Source organism: Amphiura filiformis, chromosome 8 (assembly GCF_039555335.1).
Source record: "Amphiura filiformis chromosome 8, Afil_fr2py, whole genome shotgun sequence".
Lineage (NCBI taxonomy): Eukaryota > Metazoa > Echinodermata > Ophiuroidea > Amphilepidida > Amphiuridae > Amphiura > Amphiura filiformis.
In genome coordinates this window covers 59,150,190-59,174,371 of record NC_092635.1, presented here as the reverse complement: position 1 = coordinate 59,174,371, position 24,182 = coordinate 59,150,190, and the positions used below count along the sequence as shown (strand labels likewise).

General features: G+C 38.5%; 1 protein-coding gene across 1 annotated transcript in view; it reads right to left on the bottom strand.

Annotated features, from left to right (window-relative positions):
- Nucleotides 1–2,372: 2,372 nt before the first annotated feature.
- LOC140159298 (vitamin K-dependent gamma-carboxylase-like) overlaps nucleotides 2,373–24,182 on the bottom strand; it is a 64,423-nt gene continuing 42,613 nt past the window's right edge. The window contains exons 6-16 of the mRNA XM_072182722.1: nucleotides 20,712–20,818; nucleotides 18,156–18,319; nucleotides 16,694–16,905; nucleotides 16,351–16,482; nucleotides 14,487–14,615; nucleotides 13,723–13,874; nucleotides 10,935–11,104; nucleotides 9,886–10,016; nucleotides 7,430–7,595; nucleotides 5,794–5,947; nucleotides 2,373–4,432 (exon numbers count right to left, since the gene is read on the bottom strand). Of these exons, the coding sequence (XP_072038823.1) occupies nucleotides 4,306–4,432; nucleotides 5,794–5,947; nucleotides 7,430–7,595; nucleotides 9,886–10,016; nucleotides 10,935–11,104; nucleotides 13,723–13,874; nucleotides 14,487–14,615; nucleotides 16,351–16,482; nucleotides 16,694–16,905; nucleotides 18,156–18,319; nucleotides 20,712–20,818 (1,644 nt within the window). The 3' untranslated portion in view covers nucleotides 2,373–4,305. The remainder of the gene's footprint in view (nucleotides 4,433–5,793; nucleotides 5,948–7,429; nucleotides 7,596–9,885; nucleotides 10,017–10,934; nucleotides 11,105–13,722; nucleotides 13,875–14,486; nucleotides 14,616–16,350; nucleotides 16,483–16,693; nucleotides 16,906–18,155; nucleotides 18,320–20,711; nucleotides 20,819–24,182) is intronic.

The following is a 24,182-nucleotide window of genomic DNA, read 5'->3' as shown; positions in this document are numbered from 1 at the left end:
GCTTTTACGTTAGAAGTTAAACATAAGTAGAATGGATATAGATTAAGTAACACCGACACCTTGCTTCGAATGACGAATATTCTACGTCAAATGTAAACTATGCAGCGGGCTTTTATCAATGATAGCCAGGGCCATATCTTCATGAGCTCATTATAAGCAGTCCATTACTCAAGTTATTTTGTAAAAAAAATCACCTTGTTTTCATACCCTATATTTTGTTTTACAAAATATTGTACAAAATAATAAATAACAAATAAATATGAATACAATGCGAAGTCAAGTGGCATTTGTTGGCAATGGAGAAAGTTATTAATATAATATATTAATATTACAATATGTGATGCGATCAAGCAAAATCAGTCGGAACTCGCAAATATTGATTTTGAGATATAGCCAAACAAAGAAAATATTTCCTTTTGTTTCCTCTTGTTTTTGAAACTCTTAAGTCGCTCATATCTTTGGAACTGATTGTTCAATTTCAATGGGGTTTTCTGCAAAATCCAGCTTTGTAAATGTTTTATACTATTCTGTAAGAAACTGAAAATTTATTATTGCCGAGTTCCGACTGATTTTGCTTGATCGCATCACATATATCTGAATGAAACACATTCCAAAACCAAAATGGCTATTGATTCCCATTCTCAAGGTATGAATAATTATAAAGTTTTTCTTAAACATACAAATTACAAATCCATGTCATACACATTTGTGATGCGATCAAAATGAGCCAGGAATAAAGATTTTGTGATATAGCCTATAATATTATTCAACTTCCTTTGTATTTTCTAGATCTCTAGAACCATAAGTCTAATTATGATGGGGTTTTCAGCAAAATAAAGTTCTGAAAATGGCTTGTACAATGATGTTGAAAACAGAATTTTGATTTTAATCCGCATCAGACTCATTTAGCTTGATCGCATCACGTTAATTTAAGTTTTTCAACCTATTAAATAGTAATGAGCAAAATAATATTACTATATTACTAAACTTCCAAATATTTTTCTCTCTTATTTTCAAAAAACAAAGTTACGATTCGGATCATTCAACTAATTTGATGGTACACTGTGTCCATAAATGAAAGGAAAAATGATCAACAGAGAGCTTATTATGTTGGTTTCATTCATAAGTGGTAAAAAATAAATACTGGGCTTGAAGGTACACCGCCAAAAAGGCAAAATAACAAGGAATTAAAAACCATATTACATTATTGAACCTTGTTTTAAATACCAAAATATGTTTGCAAACTTCCTGAAATGAGAAATTACTGCATGAAACTTCATATACAAACTATCATACTGAACTTGAATGTAAGTTCATACGTGCTGGTGATAAACAATTTCTAAAAGTTTAAACTGACTTTCAGCACAAAAATCCAACTAATCTTAACCTTTTGTTGATCATTGGCGATTTTTGGTCGAATGAGTGTGGCGAGTGTTCAAGTTCAGACCGGTAGACAACTAGGAGAAAGACTGAAGGAGCATAAGTCAACTGCCCCCAGCCGCAAACCCTCTGCTGTCGCAGATCATAAAACCGAATCTTGCCACAATATTGACTGGGACTCCGCCAAGGTTTTAGCCAAGAATGATCGTGAGTACCCCCCGCTTAGTGCGGGAGGCCCTCCAGATCAAGAAGAAAACGCCAGAACTAAATCGTGATCAAGGACTGGAATTGCCAACCCTTTACAACGCCCTCATTCGACCAAAAGTCGCCAATGATCAACAAAAGGGCAAGTCCATCACAACATCCTAGGACTTCTTCTGATCAAGATGTGTGTCACACATCGAAAATTCAAGGTTAGTTGGATTTTTATGCTGAATGTCAGTTTAAACTTTTGGAAACTATAATACTGAAAGAAGTACGACTTGCAAGTTTTGTTCCTTTGGTACACATGACAGCACATCCAAATTGGGCTATTCCAGTTGAAATCCACACTACCCCTGTGGAAGATTTTGGAAATATGTTCCATAGGGGGAGTATGTTTTTCAAATGCAATTGTTCAGTGTTAATCATTTTGAAACCCATACTCCCTCTGTATTATGGCTTTACCTATATCTAACACAACTGGAGTGAGTATTTCAAATGGAAGTTACCCAATTGTCTATTCTATTTTAAACTCATACTCCCTCCGTGGAAGACTTTAGACAAATCTTCCACAGGGGTAGTGTGGATTTTAAATGGAATAGCCCAATATACTATACATACGTGGAGGAGGTGAGGGTATGTGCATTGTACTCTGTCCTGCTAGATGCTAAGGGAAGCAGCTAATTAAAGACCCATTCGGTGATCCCAGCTCAAGTGTAAAAAATTAAAATTGTTTATAAATTGCTTAAAAGTGAAGGATAAGTCCCCGGGGATAAGTCATTCAAATTGTCATTTGGTATTTTGGAAATGACTATGTTTTGGCTATGTTAGCACATCTATGACAATGACAAAGGTACCAAAATCTGAATTTTGATGATTTTTACGATCGTCCAGATGAGCAAATCACTGAATGGGCCTTTAAACAAGCCATGGTTTTGGAAACATTTGTTCATCGATTCATTACATCCAGTATAAATATATATTTTCAATACATTAACTGTTTATTGAAACTTCTACAGTTGAATGTCTTTTCATTATAACAAATTAGAAAGAAACAAAAATGTTGACATGTACATCATCCCCTCAATGGAATACACTTTTATACCAAAATACATGACCAAAAATATACATCTATAAGCTCTTCTTGTTATATAATATTTCCAGGGTGTGAGAGGCCACACACTAAAAAAGAGGAAAATTGCTTTAAAAAGCTTTAAAAAGCGTACAAATGCCAAATATGGTCTAAAAAATAAAATAAAACCAGTAAATTTTGGTCAAATAAAAAGAGGAAATCAACTGAAAAGAGGAACTCTCACATCCCTGTATTTCATAATTTATATCATTGAGATTTCTACAAAGTGCCAAAAAGCATACTACTGTAAACCGTTCACATAAGCATCACTTTGTATTATTCGTACTACAGAGGGCCATTTTCCTGCTTTGATTACTATAATTTGGTTCACCTCAAGTTTCGTAGTGACGTCAATGCTTTTGCGTGGTTGCGCCGTAAGCGTGCTAGCAAGTCGCACCTGAACGCAGGCTATACACTCAGTGCGTTTAAGTTCATGTGCACGATTCGATACTGTGGCGAGCAAAATATGCACGTACGTCATTACCGAACTTGAGGTGAACCAAATTATACTCAACTTGACAAATAATTGATTAACATTTGGTATACTTGCTATTAACATTTTTATTTGAATTGAAGTGTTTAAGAATGAAAATAAATGTACTGTTTTCAGCTGCTGTCATGCATCTATCGTCTCATACAACCAGGGACCACGACCGTGTATGAAGGGACTAGAAACGGCTTCCACCCATTGTACCAAGCGAGTTGCTGGTTTACAAATTATCCTCAGTTAAGCAAGCATGAATAATATGTTGATCGATAGACCCTGGTACGAATCCAAGCACAGTTACAATATAGCGCGTGACTTGTCTTGTACACTGCAAAATGAGCCTACATCTTAGCCTATAATGATATACTCTAGAAATGCAAACATAATTCAAAGAACATCATTTTAAGAGTTATTTCAGCATTCAAATCAGTAGGAACAGGCAGCGTACGGTATACACATTCTAGAAAAAATGTAAATTTGTTTGTTCTAGCATTCTGTATCTCCACAAAATTGTCACATTTTGTCTCCAAAATCCAATGTAAATGATTCTCAACGCTACACAGAAATTATTTTCGACAAAGGATACACATTTTACACAATTTGACATAACTTTAGAAAATAGTGGAATATTTTGATGTGTTTTTGGTATTTTGTAGGGCAACATGAATAAATAATAAGAAATCAAATATTGCGCCCTCTGCGCAACTCGCATGGTATCAAAGGTCGAAAAAGATAATCCGATAACAATAGCTTGACAATAGCTATCAATAATCCGTTTTGAGTCCCTTCATACACGGTTCCTGATAACACAGGCAAGATCATTGTTTTACTTAAAATATTGATATATCCTATGTTACATGTAAATGAGACAATAGATACGACGACAAAGGCTAATTAAAAACAATACATTTATTCTCTAAGTATACATCGATGGGACTTATTGTACTGCCCCTCATCTCAAATGAAGAAATATTTGAAACTTAATTCAAGATTTGTCTACCATCATATTAACTACAATTTAAAGAATACTGTTGTGTACATGGAACCTTGTCACCAATTATACCACCCTGTAGTCTTTATCACAGTCCTAGCCACCTGGTCATAATTATGCTGATACCCGTGTCTGGGAGCCACTGTTGCCCTGCTTCGATTCCATATCTCTCTTGACGGACTCCATCACAGACTCGTAACCAAATAGTACATGCCCAAGAGCTATAGAAGTCTTCGAAACTCTGCAATGATTAGAAACAGCAAAATGTTAAGGGTCTCTTGAGGGCGTAATATTATGTGTAACTTGTTTCAACGCGACTTGGTAATTTTCCCAACAAAAAACAAACAATGGTCATTGTTTAGAATGAAAAGGAAATGGATTTGGGTAGCACTGTAAAATTGGAAATTCATGGTACATTAATTTTCTCGCTTTTGTGCACAACACAGCTACCACGAAAATAAAAACAACGCTAATGTGTTCTTTTAATAACGGGCTATGTAAGATAACTTACAATTGAATATATGAATACAAAAGCCACCCAAGTCCATGGGAAGTGATTTTGAGAGAAAAACCTGTGTATCATTTTAATTCCTTCAGTTAGATTTACCTGGTCAATATGGTAAGTTTTATGTGCAAATGAGTGGATTAACCTGTATTAGGTATGACGATTAGCATTTCAGGGACTTGGTGGGGTTCATTTTAAATTTTGGACTTGGGTGGTTTTTTGAATCATATACAAAGACAACAATGTTAGAATGAGATTACCACTAGTAAGATAATACAAAATAAAGCACACAGGTATGTATAATGTTGATAAGGATTCTGCCATGTAATATAAACCACACACTTTCCTTTATTAAACCCATTTTTTTTCAAAAGTCACTCTCTAGCAATGAATGTGTTACAAGTGGACTTTTATACATACTGGATTTCAATCAATGTGTTACAAGACTCAAATCATGGAATTGGGTGATTCTCTTATACATGCTATTTTTCACATGCTTTGGCCAAAGTATGGACTTGGGTGGCTTTTGTATTCATATATTCAATTGCAAAATTAAAAACAAGCAACGTCGTTCAGAATCTGCAAAGTGCACAAATAACAGAAGCGAAAATGACCACTTCTACTGTAACTAAAGAGAGTACTTTATAGTAGAGGAAAAAAACCCCACTAAAATGTACCCGCTAAACTGCTGAAAATATACGATAATCGTTCATGAACGGCACAGAAATTTTTATTTTAAGGCACTGAACCCGTATACGTATCGTGAATAGAGTATCTAAAACAAGGAAATTTGAGAAAAAGGGTATACCTTGCACAATAAATCAATGTTTTGGGTGTTTTGAGACAAAGAAGCATGGAATAAAGGTTAAAAGTTTGGAATTTGTATATTCCCGGTTATTATGAAGGGTTTTATGGTCGAGAAAATGACTGATTTACTTGCTTCTTATGGGGTAAAAATAATGTCAATACTTGCTTGGGGTAGGAAATTGCACTTGCCATATGACACCTCCTTGTCAATGACCAGTGCCCCCCCATGACAAAAAACTTTGTATGAATTATATAATACTAATTGAATAATTGGTGAGTAAGTAACTTACGTGAGTCTGAGGACTTTGGCTTTCTTTTCTAGAAACTTGCTAGCATTCGCCAAGCTTAGTTTTCCCCCACTACGACTGTGTTTCTGGTTTTCTGAGTTGATGTCACGGATATCAATGGCCAGCTTCTCATCTGTGATGTTGGCTATCATAGGATCTGAAAATCAGAAAAGAATACACACTATATTGATTGTCACCTCTAGATCAATCAATCAATCAATCAATCAATCAATTTTTTATTTATCCATTCATCAAGCAACAAGATTGCTAGTGACGTCAAAAATATGTGTCTCCGACTCTCTGTATGCGAGAGAGCATTACGATTGTGTGCATTAAAAGCCAAGTGTATCATGCTGTGATTCCGAGAATGACGCATGTACCAATTGCATTTTCAAAAAATCCCATAAGCCTTTGCGGGTAGTCCTGAAATGTGGTCATTTGACTTCACGCCGATGTGCACATCATTTAAAGATATGCAACTACTGTATTTTACTCCATTAAATGCCCCCGGGTGGTGAAATTTTCGAGATAGGGCATTTATTAGGTCTTTTTTACAACAATAATTTGTTAGGCAAGCTTAAAAATCATGCTGACATGGAGAACTATGGTCTCAGGATCACTGACATCTGGTTCAGTTTCGGGTTTGTGATGTCATTTCCACAATTACCGATCATGTGTGGACCGTAGTAAGCTTACAAAAGACAGCATTGAATTTCAGCAATTTTTCAACATTTTGGTTAAAAAAATGGTGGGGGCATTTATTAGAGGGAACAACTCCGGGGGTCAACTACAGTTTCAGTCAAAGAAGAACGGCACTTGTTTTCATTTTGAGAGCGTGTAGTGTAAACACGGAAGTGGGGTTCTGATTGGCCGATTCAATCGTCTGACAATGATAACAACACACGCAGTAATCTGATTGGCCGATTACGCGTCAAAACATTGGTCGGCGCAAATAATTAAGTTCCACATATGTCGCTCATTAACAGGGCACTCGCATCAATCTGGGCAAGGGACTGCCATTCTTCTCAGAAACCGAGTATAATAGAGTAAATATGGTAAAGCCAAGAATTCTCCGCGTTGCGGAAATTCCGCGAAAATCACAGAATTCAGAGGTAAAGCGGAAAACGCATTTCTGAGAAAAAAATTTAAAAGATAAGCAAAATTCATCAAAATAAAGTAAAATCTGTCATAGATTTACTGTACAACGCCTGTCCTACCTCCCATTGCAGCTCGAGTATCCCACAATCCTTTGCGCGCCAGACTAAAAATAGCTCTTGGGGCTTTCCCGACCTTTTGAACGTAAGAGTCTTGTGAAACTTTATTATGTCAGAAATGTGCTAAAATCACAAAGCGGAGAAAAGCGGAATTTAGCATTTGTAAAGCAGAAAATTCTTGGCTTTAAAATATGGTAAAATGACATTCACTAGGATCCACAACATGCTCATCTATCAGGGGCACAGCTCTTTAACCCCAATACATTTGTACATTCATTGAATGACCTTTGAAAATTTGGGTACAAAAACTCATATCCGGCAACACGAGGTCAAATGTTGCACAGTGATTGCTTAATTGAGGTTATTGAATTATGCCATTAGGATGAGGCCATTGTGGTCCATAGTGATTGCAAGACCCAACTTGCCTGTTATTTGTCCATTCTTGAGGTCATCCAAGGTACCGCCGACGGATTCCAGTGCATTGGTTATATTCTTTTGGTATTCAACATTGGTCCCATTGACAAATAAGTACATGTAAGTAGATGGTTCTTTGGATACGACGTGGACGTTGTGAAATGCCCCTATAGGAAGCTGTAAGTTAAACATATATCACATTATGATTGATGTTATGTAGAAAAGGGCTATTCCAGTTGATTTATACACCCCCTATAGAAGACATGACCTTCATTGTCCAATCAGGGAGTGTGTATTTCAAATGGGATAACCTGAATGGGTGACTCCATTTGAATTCTACACCCCCTGTGTGGGAAATTAAGATCATGTCTTCCACAAGGGGTATATGGATTTCAGCTGGAACAGCCCAATGGTATAATGTCAGCAAATGGTATGTGAAATCACGCTCTACACTTTTTAAAAACTTTTAACCACTGGTTTTTTTTTGTGATAGGAATACAAGTCTAATGATGTGATATTAGCTTTAATTCAGTTTTTAAACTCTTAAAAGAGTTTAAAAACTGAATTAAAGCTAATATCACATTTAAAAATTCAAATCATATAAAGACTAATTGAATACACTTCTATCTTGTATGCATATGTGTAACAAGAATCATATCAGGCTCAGAAATCTGACGCGAATCAACAAATCAATTCGAGCAAAGATTCTCATAAAACATCAATCAGGCGAATCCATATGTGGATTTGTGTAAACATTGACAGTTTACAGAAAGAAATATGATGTACTTGTGAGGCACTGAGTTATGACTCTGGTTTGACTATATTTCATTTATTAAGGGCTGGGGTATGAACGTTTGGACAGTATTTATTTTGGGACATTAGAGCACATCAGACATATCAAATTGCATTCTGAATCGAAGAATGTCATTCTGATATCAAATAATTTTGATTTTTTGAAATTAGCAATTTAATACACATTTTATGGCAAATCATTAAAAATTGATATTTTTGATATTTAACAGTACTTGAAGTAAACTTTATAAATCTGATGATTTATACTTAAAGTGTATGTAGGTGGGATGAAAAGCGACGATCAATTGAAAATTTTGACCTTCAGTATTGAAGATATGGATTTTTTCCCAAAACACCAAAAAAAATTAGGTCTTTTGGGAAAAAATCCATATCTTCAATATGAAAGGTCAAAATTTTCAATTGACCGTCGGCTTTTCCTCCCTGCTACATACACTTTAAGAGTATATCATTAGATTTATATAATTTACTTCGAGGACTGTTATATATCAAAAATTTGAAAAATATCAAATTTTTATAATTTGTCATAAAATTTGTATTATATTGTGATTTTCAAAAATGAAAATTATTTGATATCAGAAAGACATGCTTCAGATTCAGAATGCAATTCGATAGGTCTGAGGTGCTCTCATGTCACACAAAAAATACTGTCGAAACGCAATAAACGCTCATTTTAGATCCCTTAAGCAACTGATCTCCCAAATTGAAGAATTATGGTATTACTACAATCATCATTCAATATATTGTACAATAATACTGATTTGAAAGAGGCATTTTAAGAGCAAAAACAGCCACACCGTTGCGTAGTAAGATATGAATCTTTCGATCGTGGATTTAGTACTGAATCAGACTGATAGAGGGCAGTATTTTTCCAATCATTGTTTTGGGCAGTGGGAGGTACATGTACGTACGTATATTGAGGCAATCCTAAATTTGCAGGAATCAAGGATTCTCGCAAGAATCCAAATGGATTTGTCCACACTGTCATGGATATCTAGGGCTGCAAAATTGGCTGTTACTATATTGCATGGTACAGCGTCATCATCCCTATATCTTCTTGTCAAATGTTAGTACGGCTAATCCACTAGTTCTTCAATAGCTACGTATGGCGATTTTGTTCGAGATTTGTCAGTTTTTTGTTTTCAATTGACTCACTGGAAGTTCAATTAACTAAGATACCATTATCAGATTTTTTCAACACATATATTTAACTGCAATTCCACCGAAACGTTTTTAAATTGACCGGTAATAATGTAATACATTCAACTGTTTGAGAATATACCAACATGCATATCCCATTCAGCTCAGACCCATGTGCTGTACATGTAGAGCACTTGTTTCTCTGGCTATAGAATATTAAATCACAAGTCTATAGTACAATGGCGCACAGTGAAACACTATACAACTTTCTTTATCTGCGTCAATAATAGAATATTGACTTAAATGGAATTGAATACATCTCTACATCTGAGTTTGTACTACATCACTGGCCAATCTAGCGATCCGTTTCTAACCAATCAGATAGGACTCCTTTTCTTGCGTTCGGAAAAGCGAGTTATCTTACAGAGTATTAGGACGTGATTCATTGCTGGGAAAAAATTATGGATTTGTACCAAGAATCAAATTGGCTGTTATTTCATAAAGTTGTGATTTTTACCTGTAATTTCTCCCCTTCATTTAGTGTGATAAAGGTTCCATTGTCCACTAGTTCTACCTTCACCTTTCCGCTCAACACAGTAATAGAACAATTGTCAAAATCATCATTCAAGTAGTTCTCTAGGAACAGACCTAGTCAAAGAAAGATATGTACAATACATTACATCAGAGACGATATCTTACCCTTCCCAGGATCCCTTGCAACATGATATATAACCTCATTTCATCAAATGACACTCCCAATTACTTCGTACAGGTTCCCTTTGCTTGCATTTTGAGAATAGACTGGCTAAGCATGTGTTAATAGTCAAGAAATAAACATTTTGCAAGATCTGGGTGTGCTCTGTTCATTGAGGTACATTTTGTCACTATCGACCCATGTTGCACTACATTGTAGATAGCAAATCAGTACACAAAATTGAAATAGGAGAAATGCATTAAGTGTAAGGTATCTTCTGTGATATTACATTATTGAATCGTAATGTTAATGCATGGCAACATTTCAGTTACATTCTGAGTCAGTTTGTGTAGTTTACCAGCTTGTAAGCATAAATGTAGCCAGTCCCTAAGTGTCGTTACTGACACAATAAATGATAGTAGCCATGTTGACGGGAACACACTTGACGAGGCGCACACATGCAGTGTGCTATAGAGCGTAATATGCTAATGTGATCGCTGTACGTTCAAGTAAAATGTCAACAAGTTTCGTTCATTTTAAATTAAATAAGGTACCTTTTCATGATGATACCTTAATTTTTGCTAAATAAAATAGTGTTTAGTTATTTAACTGACTATGATTGAGAATAAAAGATAGGCATTGTTGTTTTTACTATCGTCTATCATGTCATAGACAATAGGCAGGTCCCATATATTATCGTAGTGGATACCGGATGCGCCGGCATCCACTACTCAAATATTGCACCTGTCTTACCTCTATCACATGACATAGGATAGTAAAAACAAAAACTATCGTTTATTCTCCAAGTCCGACAATTTGAAATTGCAACATCCTTTTCCAATGAAAAATTCTGGAAAAAAAAGTGAACTAACCAGGAAAATCTGCCACAAAAGTGACATCTATGTTTTCTCCCAATTCATCTTCCGTTTTCTTCAGTTGCGTCCTCCAATCAGAAAATTCTGTGAGCAGTGGCATATTCCATTCAGGATACTGGAATGGACTCCATTCTGCCTTCACCATATCACCCAGCGGATGCACCATCCTTGCAAATAATAACAATAATACACTAAGCCAAAAAGAAACTTATAATTTTTCACAAGGTCATATCTTAAAATCCTCTCCATAAAAATGAACAAAAATTGCACACAGGATAACTTCAATACTCTACTCTAAACACTGGTCAGTAACCAAACAGTTGTCCAACTGACACAACAGCAAAATACACTGACATGCAACACCTTCCTGGACCACATTCACAGCGCAACAGATTTCTTGGGCTGGGTTCAAATTATTTGCCTGTACATGAACAAAAATTACATACAGGATTACTTCAATACTCTACTCTAAACACATGTCAGTAACCAAGCAATTGTCCAACTGACACAACAGTAAAATGCACTGACACGGAACAGCTTCCGGGATCACATTCACAGGCGAATAATTGGAACCCAGCCAAAGAAATCTGATGCGCTGTGAATGTGGTCCAGGAAGGTGTTGCATGTCAGTGCATTTTGCTGTTGTGTCAGTTGGACAACTGCATAGTTAGTGACATGTGTTTAGAGTAGAGTATTGAGGCAATCCTGTGTGTAATTTTGGTTAATTTTGATAGACAGGATTTTAAGATATGACCTTGTGAAAAATTATAAGTTTCTTTTTTGGCTTAGTGTATATACAAGTTACATTTTTCAAGCAGGATTTTTTTTGTATTTTCATTATCCATATCATGTATACAAATCAAATTATTTAGTGAATACAAAAGTAAATGTTAATCAAAATCATTATTTCATTGTTACGATTTCATCAAAGTGGTACTGGAAATGGATTACTCCAGTTAAAATCAGTATACACCCTATAGAAGACATTACCTTAATCTCCCAAACAGGGGGTGTACATTTCAAATGGAGTCACCAATGTCTTCCACAGGGGGTGTATGATTTTCAACAGGAATAGCCAAGTGAATTATTGCGTATAGTACCATCAGACTTCATCAGACATGAATGGTGATGATATCAGATGCAGTATAGCAAAGAGTGTTGACAAAAATCATTTACAGAACTATACTATTCAGCAAATTACTTCAGCGGTGTCCGTCTGCTGTCTGATTATTGCGTGAAAAGAACCAAGGTCACACGTTGCTATGCAGCTTTACCAGCGAATGAGGTGCCGATGTGATGATGACGTGATTCAATTAGCCAATCTGACCCCCACTTCCGTATATGCCATAAACTGCGCCACATTGGCAGACCGCTGAAGTACTGTGCCAGTGTGCTGAAAACTATAGATTTGGTATTTTTAAATGTTTTGAACTACTGGATGAATAATCTACATAGGTAATTGATGGCAATGCATGCAATGAGCCCTCAGTACCGACTCTACTCAGACTACAGGTATGCATGGCAATGCATGCAATGAGCCCTCAGTACCGACTCTACTCAGACTACAGGTATGCATGGCAATGCATGCAATGAGCCCTCAGTACCGACTCTACTCAGACTACAGGTATGCATGGCAATGCATGCAATGAGCCCTCAGTACCGACTCTACTCAGACTACAGGTATGCATGGCAATGCATGCAATGAGCCCTCAGTACCGACTCTACTCAGACTACAGGTATGCATGGCAATGCATGCAATGAGCCCTCAGTACCGACTCTACTCAGACTACAGGTATGCATGGCAATGCATGCAATGAGCCCTCAGTACCGACTCTACTCAGACTACAAGTATGCATGGCAATGCATGCAATGAGCCCTCAGTACCGACTCTACTCAGACTACAAGTATGCATGGCAATGTATGCAATGAGCCCTCAGTACCGACTCTACTCAGACTACAAGTATGCATGGCAATGCATGCAATGAGCCCTCAGTACCGACTCTACTCAGACTACAAGTATGCATGGCAATGCATGCAATGAGCCCTCAGTACCGACTCTACTCAGACTACAAGTATGCATGGCAATGCATGCAATGAGCCCTCAGTACCGACTCTACTCAGACTACAAGTATGCATGGCAATGCATGCAATGAGCCCTCAGTACCGACTCTACTCAGACTACAAGTATGCATGGCAATGCATGCAATGAGCCCTCAGTACCGACTCTACTCAGACTACAAGTATGCATGGCAATGCATGCAATGAGCCCTCAGTACCGACTCTACTCAGACTACAAGTATGCATGGCAATGCATGCAATGAGCCCTCAGTACCGACTCTACTCAGACTACAAGTATGCATGGCAATGCATGCAATGAGCCCTCAGTACCGACTCTACTCAGACTACAAGTATGCATGGCAATGCATGCAATGAGCCCTCAGTACCGACTCTACTCAGACTACAAGTATGCATGGCAATGCATGCAATGAGCCCTCAGTACCGACTCTACTCAGACTACAAGTATGCATGGCAATGCATGCAATGAGCCCTCAAGTACCGACTCTACTCAGACTACAAGTATGCATGGCAATGCATGCAATGAGCCCTCAAGTACCGGCTATACTCACACATAATGGTAGTGGGGATTTTAAAAAAGAACAATGTACCATGTATGGAATAAATGACTGATTCTAAATGGATGTTTATGACTCAGGTTACAGCCCAAACATTAGGAAGTTCATTCTTTTACTTATAACAATTAGCAATAATATTGCAATGTTTTTACCTTTGATGAAATCTATCGTTCATCGACTTCCAGATATCAAAGTAGAGTTCAACTTCATTCAAGCCTGCATCCTGCAAATTATCAGCTATACACATCGCATACTGCTTGACCATGTCTGGATGACTTGCCCACCTTCGGGTGTTTGTGAAATACTGAAAAATAAACAAACAAACAAACAATTTTATTAAACATGACATCATGGTTATATTCAAACAAATCTTACAAAGTAGTACATATATCGCTTAGTAATGTTAACTCTCTCCACTGCAGTGTCTTCTGCAGATGCAAGTTCCAATTTTTTTAAAAATTCAAACATTTCAGAATTGTAAATTTTCATAACCATATTTGGAATCAGCATGAAAAATGGTTCAGTGGTTCTTAAGATAGCTTGAGAAAATATCTCAAAACTTGGGACTTTTTATGTTGCAGCCTATGGCTAGTACGCAAAGCATTAACAACGCACATCCAGATGTCCAACCAGGACTACATTCTAAACTCTTCAACAAAAGTTTGGAAAGTTTTTTCAAGGATCTGTATCTCAAATTATTTGTGACATATTCATATTGTGTTGCATATCAATGGATAGCTACAATACTCCCCTTTACAATGACACCCCATTTGAAACAATAACATTTTTCACGGCTGAGTACACGCCATACACATATCCAGGAGGGTGTGTTCACCAGCCCATTGGGGGATATTAGGAGTCATCACATCCCCAGGATCCCTCAGTCCTGGGTACGCTACTGGGCATCATAGCTTACCTTTGGGTCTAGATATCCGGTTTCCCCTGTGCTGTCTACAAATTTGATTTTGATATGTTGTGTTGCCCAGCTATGGACCATCATATCCCAGGAGTAACCATACAGCCCATTGGTCCAATTATTGTAGCCCTGCATGGAAATATCACACACAAAACATAACTCTTTAGCAATCTAACACAAGCAACATACCCTAAACTAATGGTTGCAAGTTATTACCGTACTGACGCGAGTATAGTCCCACCCTGTTTTTGGGTGAACATTTTTCAAAATTGGGGGTGGGACTATACTCAATTTAAAAAAAAAAAAAAAAGTTAAGTTTATTATTTTTTCGGTTTTGTAGTGTCCCTGGACATAGAACTAAATGTTAGGATCATTCATGGTTAAACAAAAAAAAAAATATAAAAAAATTCAAGATGTTTTGTATTTTTAATATGAAAATTGATATTTTGTATTCATGTCATACTCTATTAATGATTTCAAAATGCATTTAATTTGAATGTATTTTGAAATCATTAATAGAGTATGACATGAATACAAAATATCAATTTTCATATTAAAAATACAAAACATCTTGAAATTTATTTATTTATTTTTTTTTTTTTTGTTTTTAACATTTAGGTTTTTTTTTTAATTTCTGAAATTTTTCGAAAGTTTGGGGGTGGGACTTTACTCGAAGGTGGGACTATACTGGCGTCAGTACGGTAAGTTGTAAGTGCATAGTAATATAAAATAAGACTTATTGCAATCAAACAGTCTGTTACTTGTTGAGGGCACGGTGGTAAAGACTTTGACTCATAATTGCAGGGGTAGCTTGAGGCGTGGGTTCAAATCCCTGCAGTGCCAACATCCTATACACTTAGGGAAGGCACTTTACATCACTTGCCATATCCCACCCAGGTGTGATGGGGATCCAATCGGGGGTAATTACAATAGAAAGTGCTGAGACGAGCTGCGCTTCGGTTACGCCCTTATTGAAGCAAAATGATTCCGATTTTTCTAAATGGCAGCGGGATAAATTGTTTGCAAGTATGCTGGTACATGACCATGGTAATCCCGCAGACTATTAACCCCATGAGAACTACTTGCCGATCTAACATCTCCTCTGATTGGTCTATTACATGATATCTTCACTTTAATCACCAATCAGAATGGAGCTTTGCAAATAATTCACCCCAATTTTTTTGTGTGGTGAAATTATTCTAACAATGTTGCTGATTGGTCCAATTGATAATGAAAACTTCTTTTTGGCCAATCGGCAGACAGTTCTCATGGGGTTAAACACACACATGCCTATACACATGTACACAAGGGACACATGCACAAGCCTGTTAGTAATACCCATGAAATATAGAGTCCTATTCGAAAATTGTGATACCCTGGTACAAAAACGAGCTGCTCGATCCCTGAAGGACATTTTTTAGTGTATTTAGTTTTTACAAGCCTTGCCATGACCCAGTGTGCATGAAAAGTCTGCCTGAAAAGTTGAATGGTTCCATAGTGAGTTGATAAATTTGGTCCCTGTGGTCTATAGTAGCCACAAAATCCAATTACAATAAGGCCAGAGTTCAATGTGAAAGAAAGCTGTTGTTTAACTTGTTTACATTAAATATTTTGCAGGAATATTTTTCAATAAATAACATTTCTACATAAACACAACTGTTTGAAGACCATCGAAAAATATAAATGCAAATTTTGCACTTCACTTGATCCCTGGTGATACTTGTACATCAGCCAGTAAATTACAAAGGGTACCCCGTCACAAAATCACAGACTTAATGCACACAAGGGTAGCCTGCAATTCCTATATAAAAGCATTGTTGTCACTACCAAACTCTAGGTAAAAGTAGATGTACGCTATACTTACCTGTGTGATAAAGTGAGAATATGGCATGAAGAACTGAAAGCTGAGATACAGTATCAGCCAGCATGATGCTATATGATGGTACCAACTACGCTCACTTGGTTTCCTGGTCTTACCCAACTTTTTAGATTGATCCTGCAAAAAATAATGATAACAAATGTCATCTGGGATGTAAAATCGATGTGGCTCTTGGACTTATGGGGGCTCGTCCCCGGAATAGGCTATAGGCAAAGATTAAAGACTGTTTTAATGACTTGATACAAACCCTTGATAAATTTTCTCATAAATTCTTCAGTATAGTTTCATTTAGTTGGACAAATTGTCCCCAATTATTTTATTGTTCTACCTTATCCACATCTTCAACTCCTTGAGTTTCCTTTGTCTTCTCCACTGTCTGTTTGTCTTCAGGATAAATACAGTGTTCGCTTTGTTCCAATGCATCGTATTCTGTTACAAATCTTCCCTTGATAAATGTTGGCATCTTTGCAATGAGTTTCCTTGGCCAGTCAACATAGCAGAATATGGGCATGGTAGCAAGCATAGCGTATGGAAACATACCTGTCAACAACACAGAATAAACATGGTGATAATTGTTGGTTGAAGCAGCCAAAAAAAATAATTTTCATTATCTAAATCAATATATTATTGAAAAATACCACTTTGATGTTTTGCAAAAGGTCATTCTACAAATCATATGCTTTGAAAACTTACTAGATTTATTGTTATTAATGAGGTATGTACTTTTTACAAAAGTGTTGTTGTTTCAGCCCTCTTTACAACAAAACTCAAGAACCACAGGACCTACAAAAAATATCTGTGATATTTTAATTCTCCTACACGCTCACTATGAAATGATCAATGCAATTTTTGCGACAACTCACTACCATTTGCAAGATGCTGTGAACTACCAAATCACAACAGTTTAAAATAGTTGCTAACCTTAAACTGCCCACCTCAGCCAAGCCAAGTCCAGTCCAACACAACAGAACAGTTATGGTAATTATATGAATTTGTCTAAAGCTAGAAATGCCCCCAAAAGCAGAGCAGTGTGAAATTGGGGTGAAATTGCTCAAACAAACAAAACACATAAATTTGAGCAACAAAAAAGGTGAAATGCACTAAAAAGCCAAAGTTTCATGTCTAAATGTATGTGGAATTGCTTCGACCAAAAGTGTGTTCACTACTTTGATCATTGTTTAAAAATCACATATAAAAGGGCCATTTTCAAGATCAAAACACTGTAAGTATGCAACATAAATAGGTATCTAAAACAAGCAAATTTGGAAACAAGGGAACCTTGCTAATAAATCATACACATTTAGGGTCCAATTAGCAAAAAAATGTTTAACTTTCTTAACTAAAGGTCCATAGGCACAAAACAAGTTAGACCAGGTCTAACATTAGACCTGGTCTAACTTGTTTTGTGTATATGGACCAATGAGTTTTGAGTCCAGAAAATTGATACTTCACTTGCTTTAGGAGTAAGATAATGCCAATACTTGTTTAGGGTATAGAAATGACACTTGCAATAGGCCTACGAGTTTATGGATGCATTTTGTGCGTTTTGAAGGTCCATATTCATTAGATGATACCCAGCGTTCGAAATAGGGCCGGTCAGCCGGCCATTGGCCTGTAACTTTTTGGCCTGGCCGGTAACTTTTCTGACTGGCATCTAGTTGCTGGCTCGGCTGGCCGGTAACTTTTTAAGGTCAAGCCTGGCTGGCCTGTAACTTTTTGAGGCATATTGCGAACACTGATGATACCCCTCTGTCAATTGCAAGAGGCCCCCAGAGTCCACTATGACACACCTATACTAAAGAGCTGCGAATTCATAGTATGGAAACTCCCCACAAAGAAAAAGACAAATGGCCTGGTTTTGTCAAAGAACATCAAGAAGCCACTGAAGAGATCAAGGGTAAGACCACCAATATGCACGATGTAAAGATCTATCTGATCGTCTGTTAACAGCAATCTGAAATAATGATGACAACACAGAAAACATAATTACAGTAATGAGCTATTCCAGTTGAAATGCTTACACCCTATGGAAGACATGACCTTAATCTTTCACACAGGGAGTGTGAATCTCAAATGGGGTTACCTGAAAGGGCGACTCTTTATTTGAAATCCACACCCCCTGTGTTAGAGATTAAGGTCATGTCTTCCATCTGGGGTGTAGGGATTTCAACTGGAATAGCCAATGGAGATGCCATCATGTTAAGAAGTAAGAGCATATTACTTAGGCATGAGAAAAGAAGTTATATCAAGTGGTCTCGATACAATACAATAGTATACAAATAATGAATGTTTATGAGTGCAATGGTAAGAATATTTAAAAAAGAAGAAAAATGGAATGTTCCATTCAACGAAGCAAAGCTGAGTTGAATGGAACATTCCATTTTTCAACTCATGAAAATATTCTTTCCATTGCACTAATGAAAAAACATTCATTATTTGTTTTATATAACATCTAAATAGATCTTTGTTATTTGATTTGTTGATTGTAATGGCTTTGCAGGAGTTAAAAATATTGCACGAATCGTAGACAAATATGGCTTTTTTTTCGCAATACATTCTTGTATCACCCAAAAATAAGCCATACAAAAGTATTATTTTAAGGGTCTATTATTATTTTTACCAGGCGTTTGCTACGCAGTAAAATAGAATTTAAGCTTACCTAGCCACCGGGCCTATCCAATGCGTATTGTAAGCTTACCTTTTCACTTTTCTTGTTTTCTACTTTTTCTTTCCCCAAAGAAAACAAAATCGGAATATGGCTATTCACGGCTTTCCTTGTAGATGTGGATTATATTTCTTCAAAAATATTCATCTAGAATTGCCGCAAATTAAGTTTGTTGTTTTAAATATCCGTAACACGGTAGGGCCTATGCTATGCATACTGTTCGCCGATCGGACTGAAAAAAACACACCATGTAATCTAGCCGTGCAATAGAACGTCACGAATATAACGAAAATGCACGGTGCATATAACGAAAATGCACGGCGATATAACCAAATTCCACGGTAGTGACGTAGGCCGTAAAATAGTTTATTTATTGAATGACATGTGACCAACAATCAACCAATCAAATGACAAGGATCTACTTAGGTGTTATATAAACTGAAATGTTTTTCGCTAGATTGATCAGTGTCTTCTACAGATGGTGGCGCCTCAGCAATTCCCTATAAAACTCATCATAATAACATCATAAAATCTTTTATGATGTCTATCAAGAGACCCTGTATGACAATATAGTTACTATCCTGATTGTAGCACCACACCATCTGCTGTATATGTTACTTAATCTAGCAAAAAAAGTTCCAGGTGAGCAAAAACTTGTCGTAAGTTGTGTATACCATTTTTCACCTTAGGGCTCATATTGAAATACCCTACTACGTTTTCACGTAGAAAGAAGGCAGGATTCCCCTCGCTAAGCGTGCGCCTCAAGAAAGCTCGGTCATAAAACGGATGGATTATATACATCGGTGATACACCCTGCCTAGGATTTTAACAAAAGAAGGCTAGCACAGGAAAGCTGCAGGATGGCTCACACCTTTCTGTGTAATGGAATTTCAATATGAGCCCTTATGTGGCAGGGACGTCGACTTGTTGAGGCAGTTCTTTCGTGTGCACATCTATGCAATATCTTTAAGCCTGTGCGTGTGCACTCCAGTGCTTAGAGGGAACACTGGCGATCTGAAGCTGCGTCCAATAAAATACGCACTAATGTCACTGCCACATAAAATGGCATAGTACTGTCGAGATTACAACCTTCCTAATCCGTCAAAATCTTGTTTGAAAATATGCAGTACAGAAACAGTATGTATTTTCAAAACAAGTTCTAAAAGTGTTGATACCCTGGGGTTTAAACCAGTCTTACCCCATCTGACAGATACTGTATAGTACAAACTTTTGTTGTGCTTTTCACTTTTTTGGAGTTTAAAACCACAAAACTGTTTTGAACAAATAAAACTGTGAAATGTTAATAATGCTAAGATATCTAGCTATGCAGTATTTCTTGAAAGTCTGATCACCTTAAATGGGCTATTCCATTTGAAATCCACACTACCCCTGTGGAAGATTTTGGAAATATCTCTCACAGGGGGAGTATGTTTTTCAAATGTAATTGGTCAGGGTTAATTATTTTGAAACCCATACTCCCCCTGTATTATGATTCTATTTATATCTTGCACAGCTGGAGTAAGTATTTCAAATAGAAGCTATCCAATTGTGTATTCTATTCAAAACTCATACTCCCTCTGTGGAAGACATTAGTACACTCTTCCACAGAGGTAGTGTGGATTTTAAATAGCCCATTTACAAGATAGGAAACATTAAAATTGAAAAAAAAACTGTGACTTACTTGAATGGATCAAACACCCATGATTTGGAGAGATTATTCATGGAATACCCGGACATCCAATCTCGGTCAAGTTTCTTCAATCCAGCCAGGAAGTACACAATAAAAATCTACAAGAAAATTCAGATTCATAGAAATTACAAAGTATCCAAGAGTGTGCATTTGCGTGAAATTTTGAAATACTGTGGTAATAGATCGAGTGCCAAAATTTGAGGGGAAATTGTAAAAACTAAGATACTTTGTGCAAATTTGGCTGAAAATTTTGACGTTTGGTATGTCGATGTGTTTCTTGAAAAATTGGTGTATTATGGGTCCACTTTTTCAATTCTCAGCAGCACACCCCTACCCAAGCCAAGCTGTGTTTGTTCAAATGAAATTTTTACTATCGATGAAAGTGGATGAGATGAAATTAACACGAATGAACTGCAAACAAGATGAGAGGAGATTGAGACAATGTAATATATAAAATGAGATGATACACAAACATGAGTACTCAACTTTGGCTTGGGTAGGGGTGTGCTGCTGAGAATCGAAAAAGTGGACCCATAATACACCAATTTTTCAAGAAACACATCAACATACCAAACGTCAAAATTTTCAGCCAAATTTGCACAAAGTATCTTAGTTTTTACAATTTTCCCTCAAATTTTGGCAAAATATCCCAACTTTCGGCTACAATGAGGCAAAATTGTTTTTTTTCAAAAAATAAAAAAAGTACCAAAATTGGCTTAGAAAAAGAAGGTAATTAGTCCCAAACAGAAATGTTTGGTAGACTCATAACCGTGCGATCTTACCTTTCCGATGTTGATTAAGATACTTCTTGCATCGATCCCGAGATGCGGAAAAACCAATAGTCATTTTGTCCCACATAAATGAATAAATAACAAAACCCCGATCCCCGGTGGACTCACCCAAAAGGTGACGCCACACCATCTGATCGCCCCTTATCCGACTTGGGATCCCCTACTCGGACCAAACTTGTAGGGGTGGCGGGGTCGGGATAATCAACATCGGAAAGGTAAGATCGCGACCGGTTATGAGTCTACCAAACATTTCTGTTTGGGACTAGACTCAGTACACCGGTCGATCTTACCGCTTCCGATGTTGATTAAGATACTTCTTGCATCAACATCTGAAAGATCGATCTAGCAAGTAACCGACGGATGGAGGTACAAGATTGGTCAGCATCTGATCAGGGATCGGGAGCGGTAACGATGGTTTTCGCGAGGTCAGAAAATATTTTCCCCAACGGTCGGGAAAACAAAAAGACCACGCGATCACAGACATAAACCTCCTTACTTAATAAGTTCGGTGGTTAAGAATAGAGACACTGGTTCTTACCATGCTGAGTATTCTGTATAGTCTGAAAACCTGGTACCCGAACACCACCGTATTATGATCGCCCGAACAATGTCACGGTAAACCTCCCGCCCCGTCTCTGATTACTAACGTAAACGGAAGTATCGTAGAGAAGGGCGAAGGTGGCTTCCGGGACACCGCCTGCTAGATCTCCTCAAGGGACAACCGAACGGTATACCCAAGATGATGAGATAGCTCGTGTCGAGGGACAACCTTCGCGATCGCCCGGACTCCACCAACACCTGGACCAGCCATTGCGACAGCGGCTGGACCGAAAGGCTCTGTAAGGGTGATGAATGCGGTCGTGAGTCCTCGCAAGGCTTGTGTTCGAAGAAATAGTGCTGCAGCGCCATCGGACACCCCAGCCTATCTATGGCTTCAGCCGAACCTTGCCCAACCCTGGGGATTGGAGAGGGACGAATGTCGGTATGCACCGCGCCCGCTCGTAACCATGAGAACAGAGCGCCGAAACAGTGTCGCTCCAGTGTTTGTGAACACGGAAGCTAACCTCGAGACCGTGTGCAACTCAGCACCGGCGTCCCAAAGACAACGCCAAACCGGAAAGCCATCTTGAGAGTTACGTATTTAAGCGCCGCTTTTGACGGAAGCTCAAAAGGGTGACCCTTAAAGTAATCTAAGACTGTGTTGGGATCCCTTAGGAGGATCACTTTCCTTTTTGGCGGACACTCGTTGAACATACTGTCGAGGCGTAGACTAATAAGGTAACCATCGGCTATGATAGTCAACCCGTCTCGAAACCTCGGTGAATGGAGAGGATAGCTGACTTATAGCTGGCCCCAGTGGCCCGCTAAAGTCTTGCTTGGAACTTTTCTGTCAGAAACTCCGGAACTAGCAGCACAGAGGCTCTAGCGGTAGAGCTATTTGTCTCATAGCACCAATAGTAGTATGGAGCCAGACTCTGGCTATACCTACGGAGGGTAGACTTCCGTCTAGCCCCGGCGATGAGAAAAACAGATTCTGATGAAAAGTATCCCTCCGCTGCACGTTCCCTGGTAAGGGCCATGCAGCTAACTGCAGGTGCTCTAGTGATAGACTGGGTACCTCCGCTCCGGGCATCCGGAGTAGATCTGGTACTGGGAGTGCCAGCGGCCTTGCCGCTAGCAGAATGACAATGCAGTCTTCCCACCCGATCTTGGCCACCACCCTCATGAGTAGTGAGATCGGAGGGCTGCATAAGCTGTCATCCCTCCCCAGTCTATGGACAGAACACCCACGGCGAATGCTTGGGGGTCCGCGACCCTTGAGCAGTATACCGGCAGTGGATGATTGCGATGAGATGCGAACAGATCTATCGAGGGGTGGTACATCCCCCTGAAGATCGTCCGAGCGACCTGCGGAGCAAGGGACCATTCTGTTGGTCCCGACACCCTTCCTCGTGACAGATTGTGCGTGAGGATGCTGGTGACGCCCGCGATGTGTATCGCTCTCTCATCGTAATCTGCCTGAACTTGCACCACCCTATCAGGTGTCGTGCATGCAGGCACAATCGTGGTGGCCCGGAGTCCCCTTGTGTGTTGGGGTAGGCTACCACGGTTGTGTTGTCCGTCAGGACAACGGTATGTGATTCCACGATCACCTCCTCGTAAGCGAGGGAGGTTGATGTGAAACTCTGTCTCTATGGCCCCCACAGGCCCGAGACGGAGTCTCCGTGGATGTGGACCCCCCAGCCCCGTTTTGACGCTATGGTCGTCACTACGTGACATACCGGGGGTGCAGGAAAACCTGACACCCTGGGTCAAATTGGGCTGATTGGTCCACCACCAGAGTTCCTCTCGCGCGATCTCCGACAGCGGAACCGCGAGGGATATTGGGTGACGACTGGGCCTGCAAGCAGGCTAGAAGGTGAAGTTGGGTAAGCCTAACGTAGAAACGGCAGTACGGTACGAGGTCTACCATACTGGCCATTAGGCCTATCACCTTCATCCATGCCACAGCGGGTATTGCCCGAGACTCGGCCAAGAGTCGGGCACACCGCACCGTGTTCGTCACCGCGAACCCCTCCGTGAGGGTGATCTGAGCCCCTACAAATAGTGGTGTCTGCGTCGGGACCACGCTGGACTTTTTTGAGCTGATCAAACAATCCAGGGTCCCGCA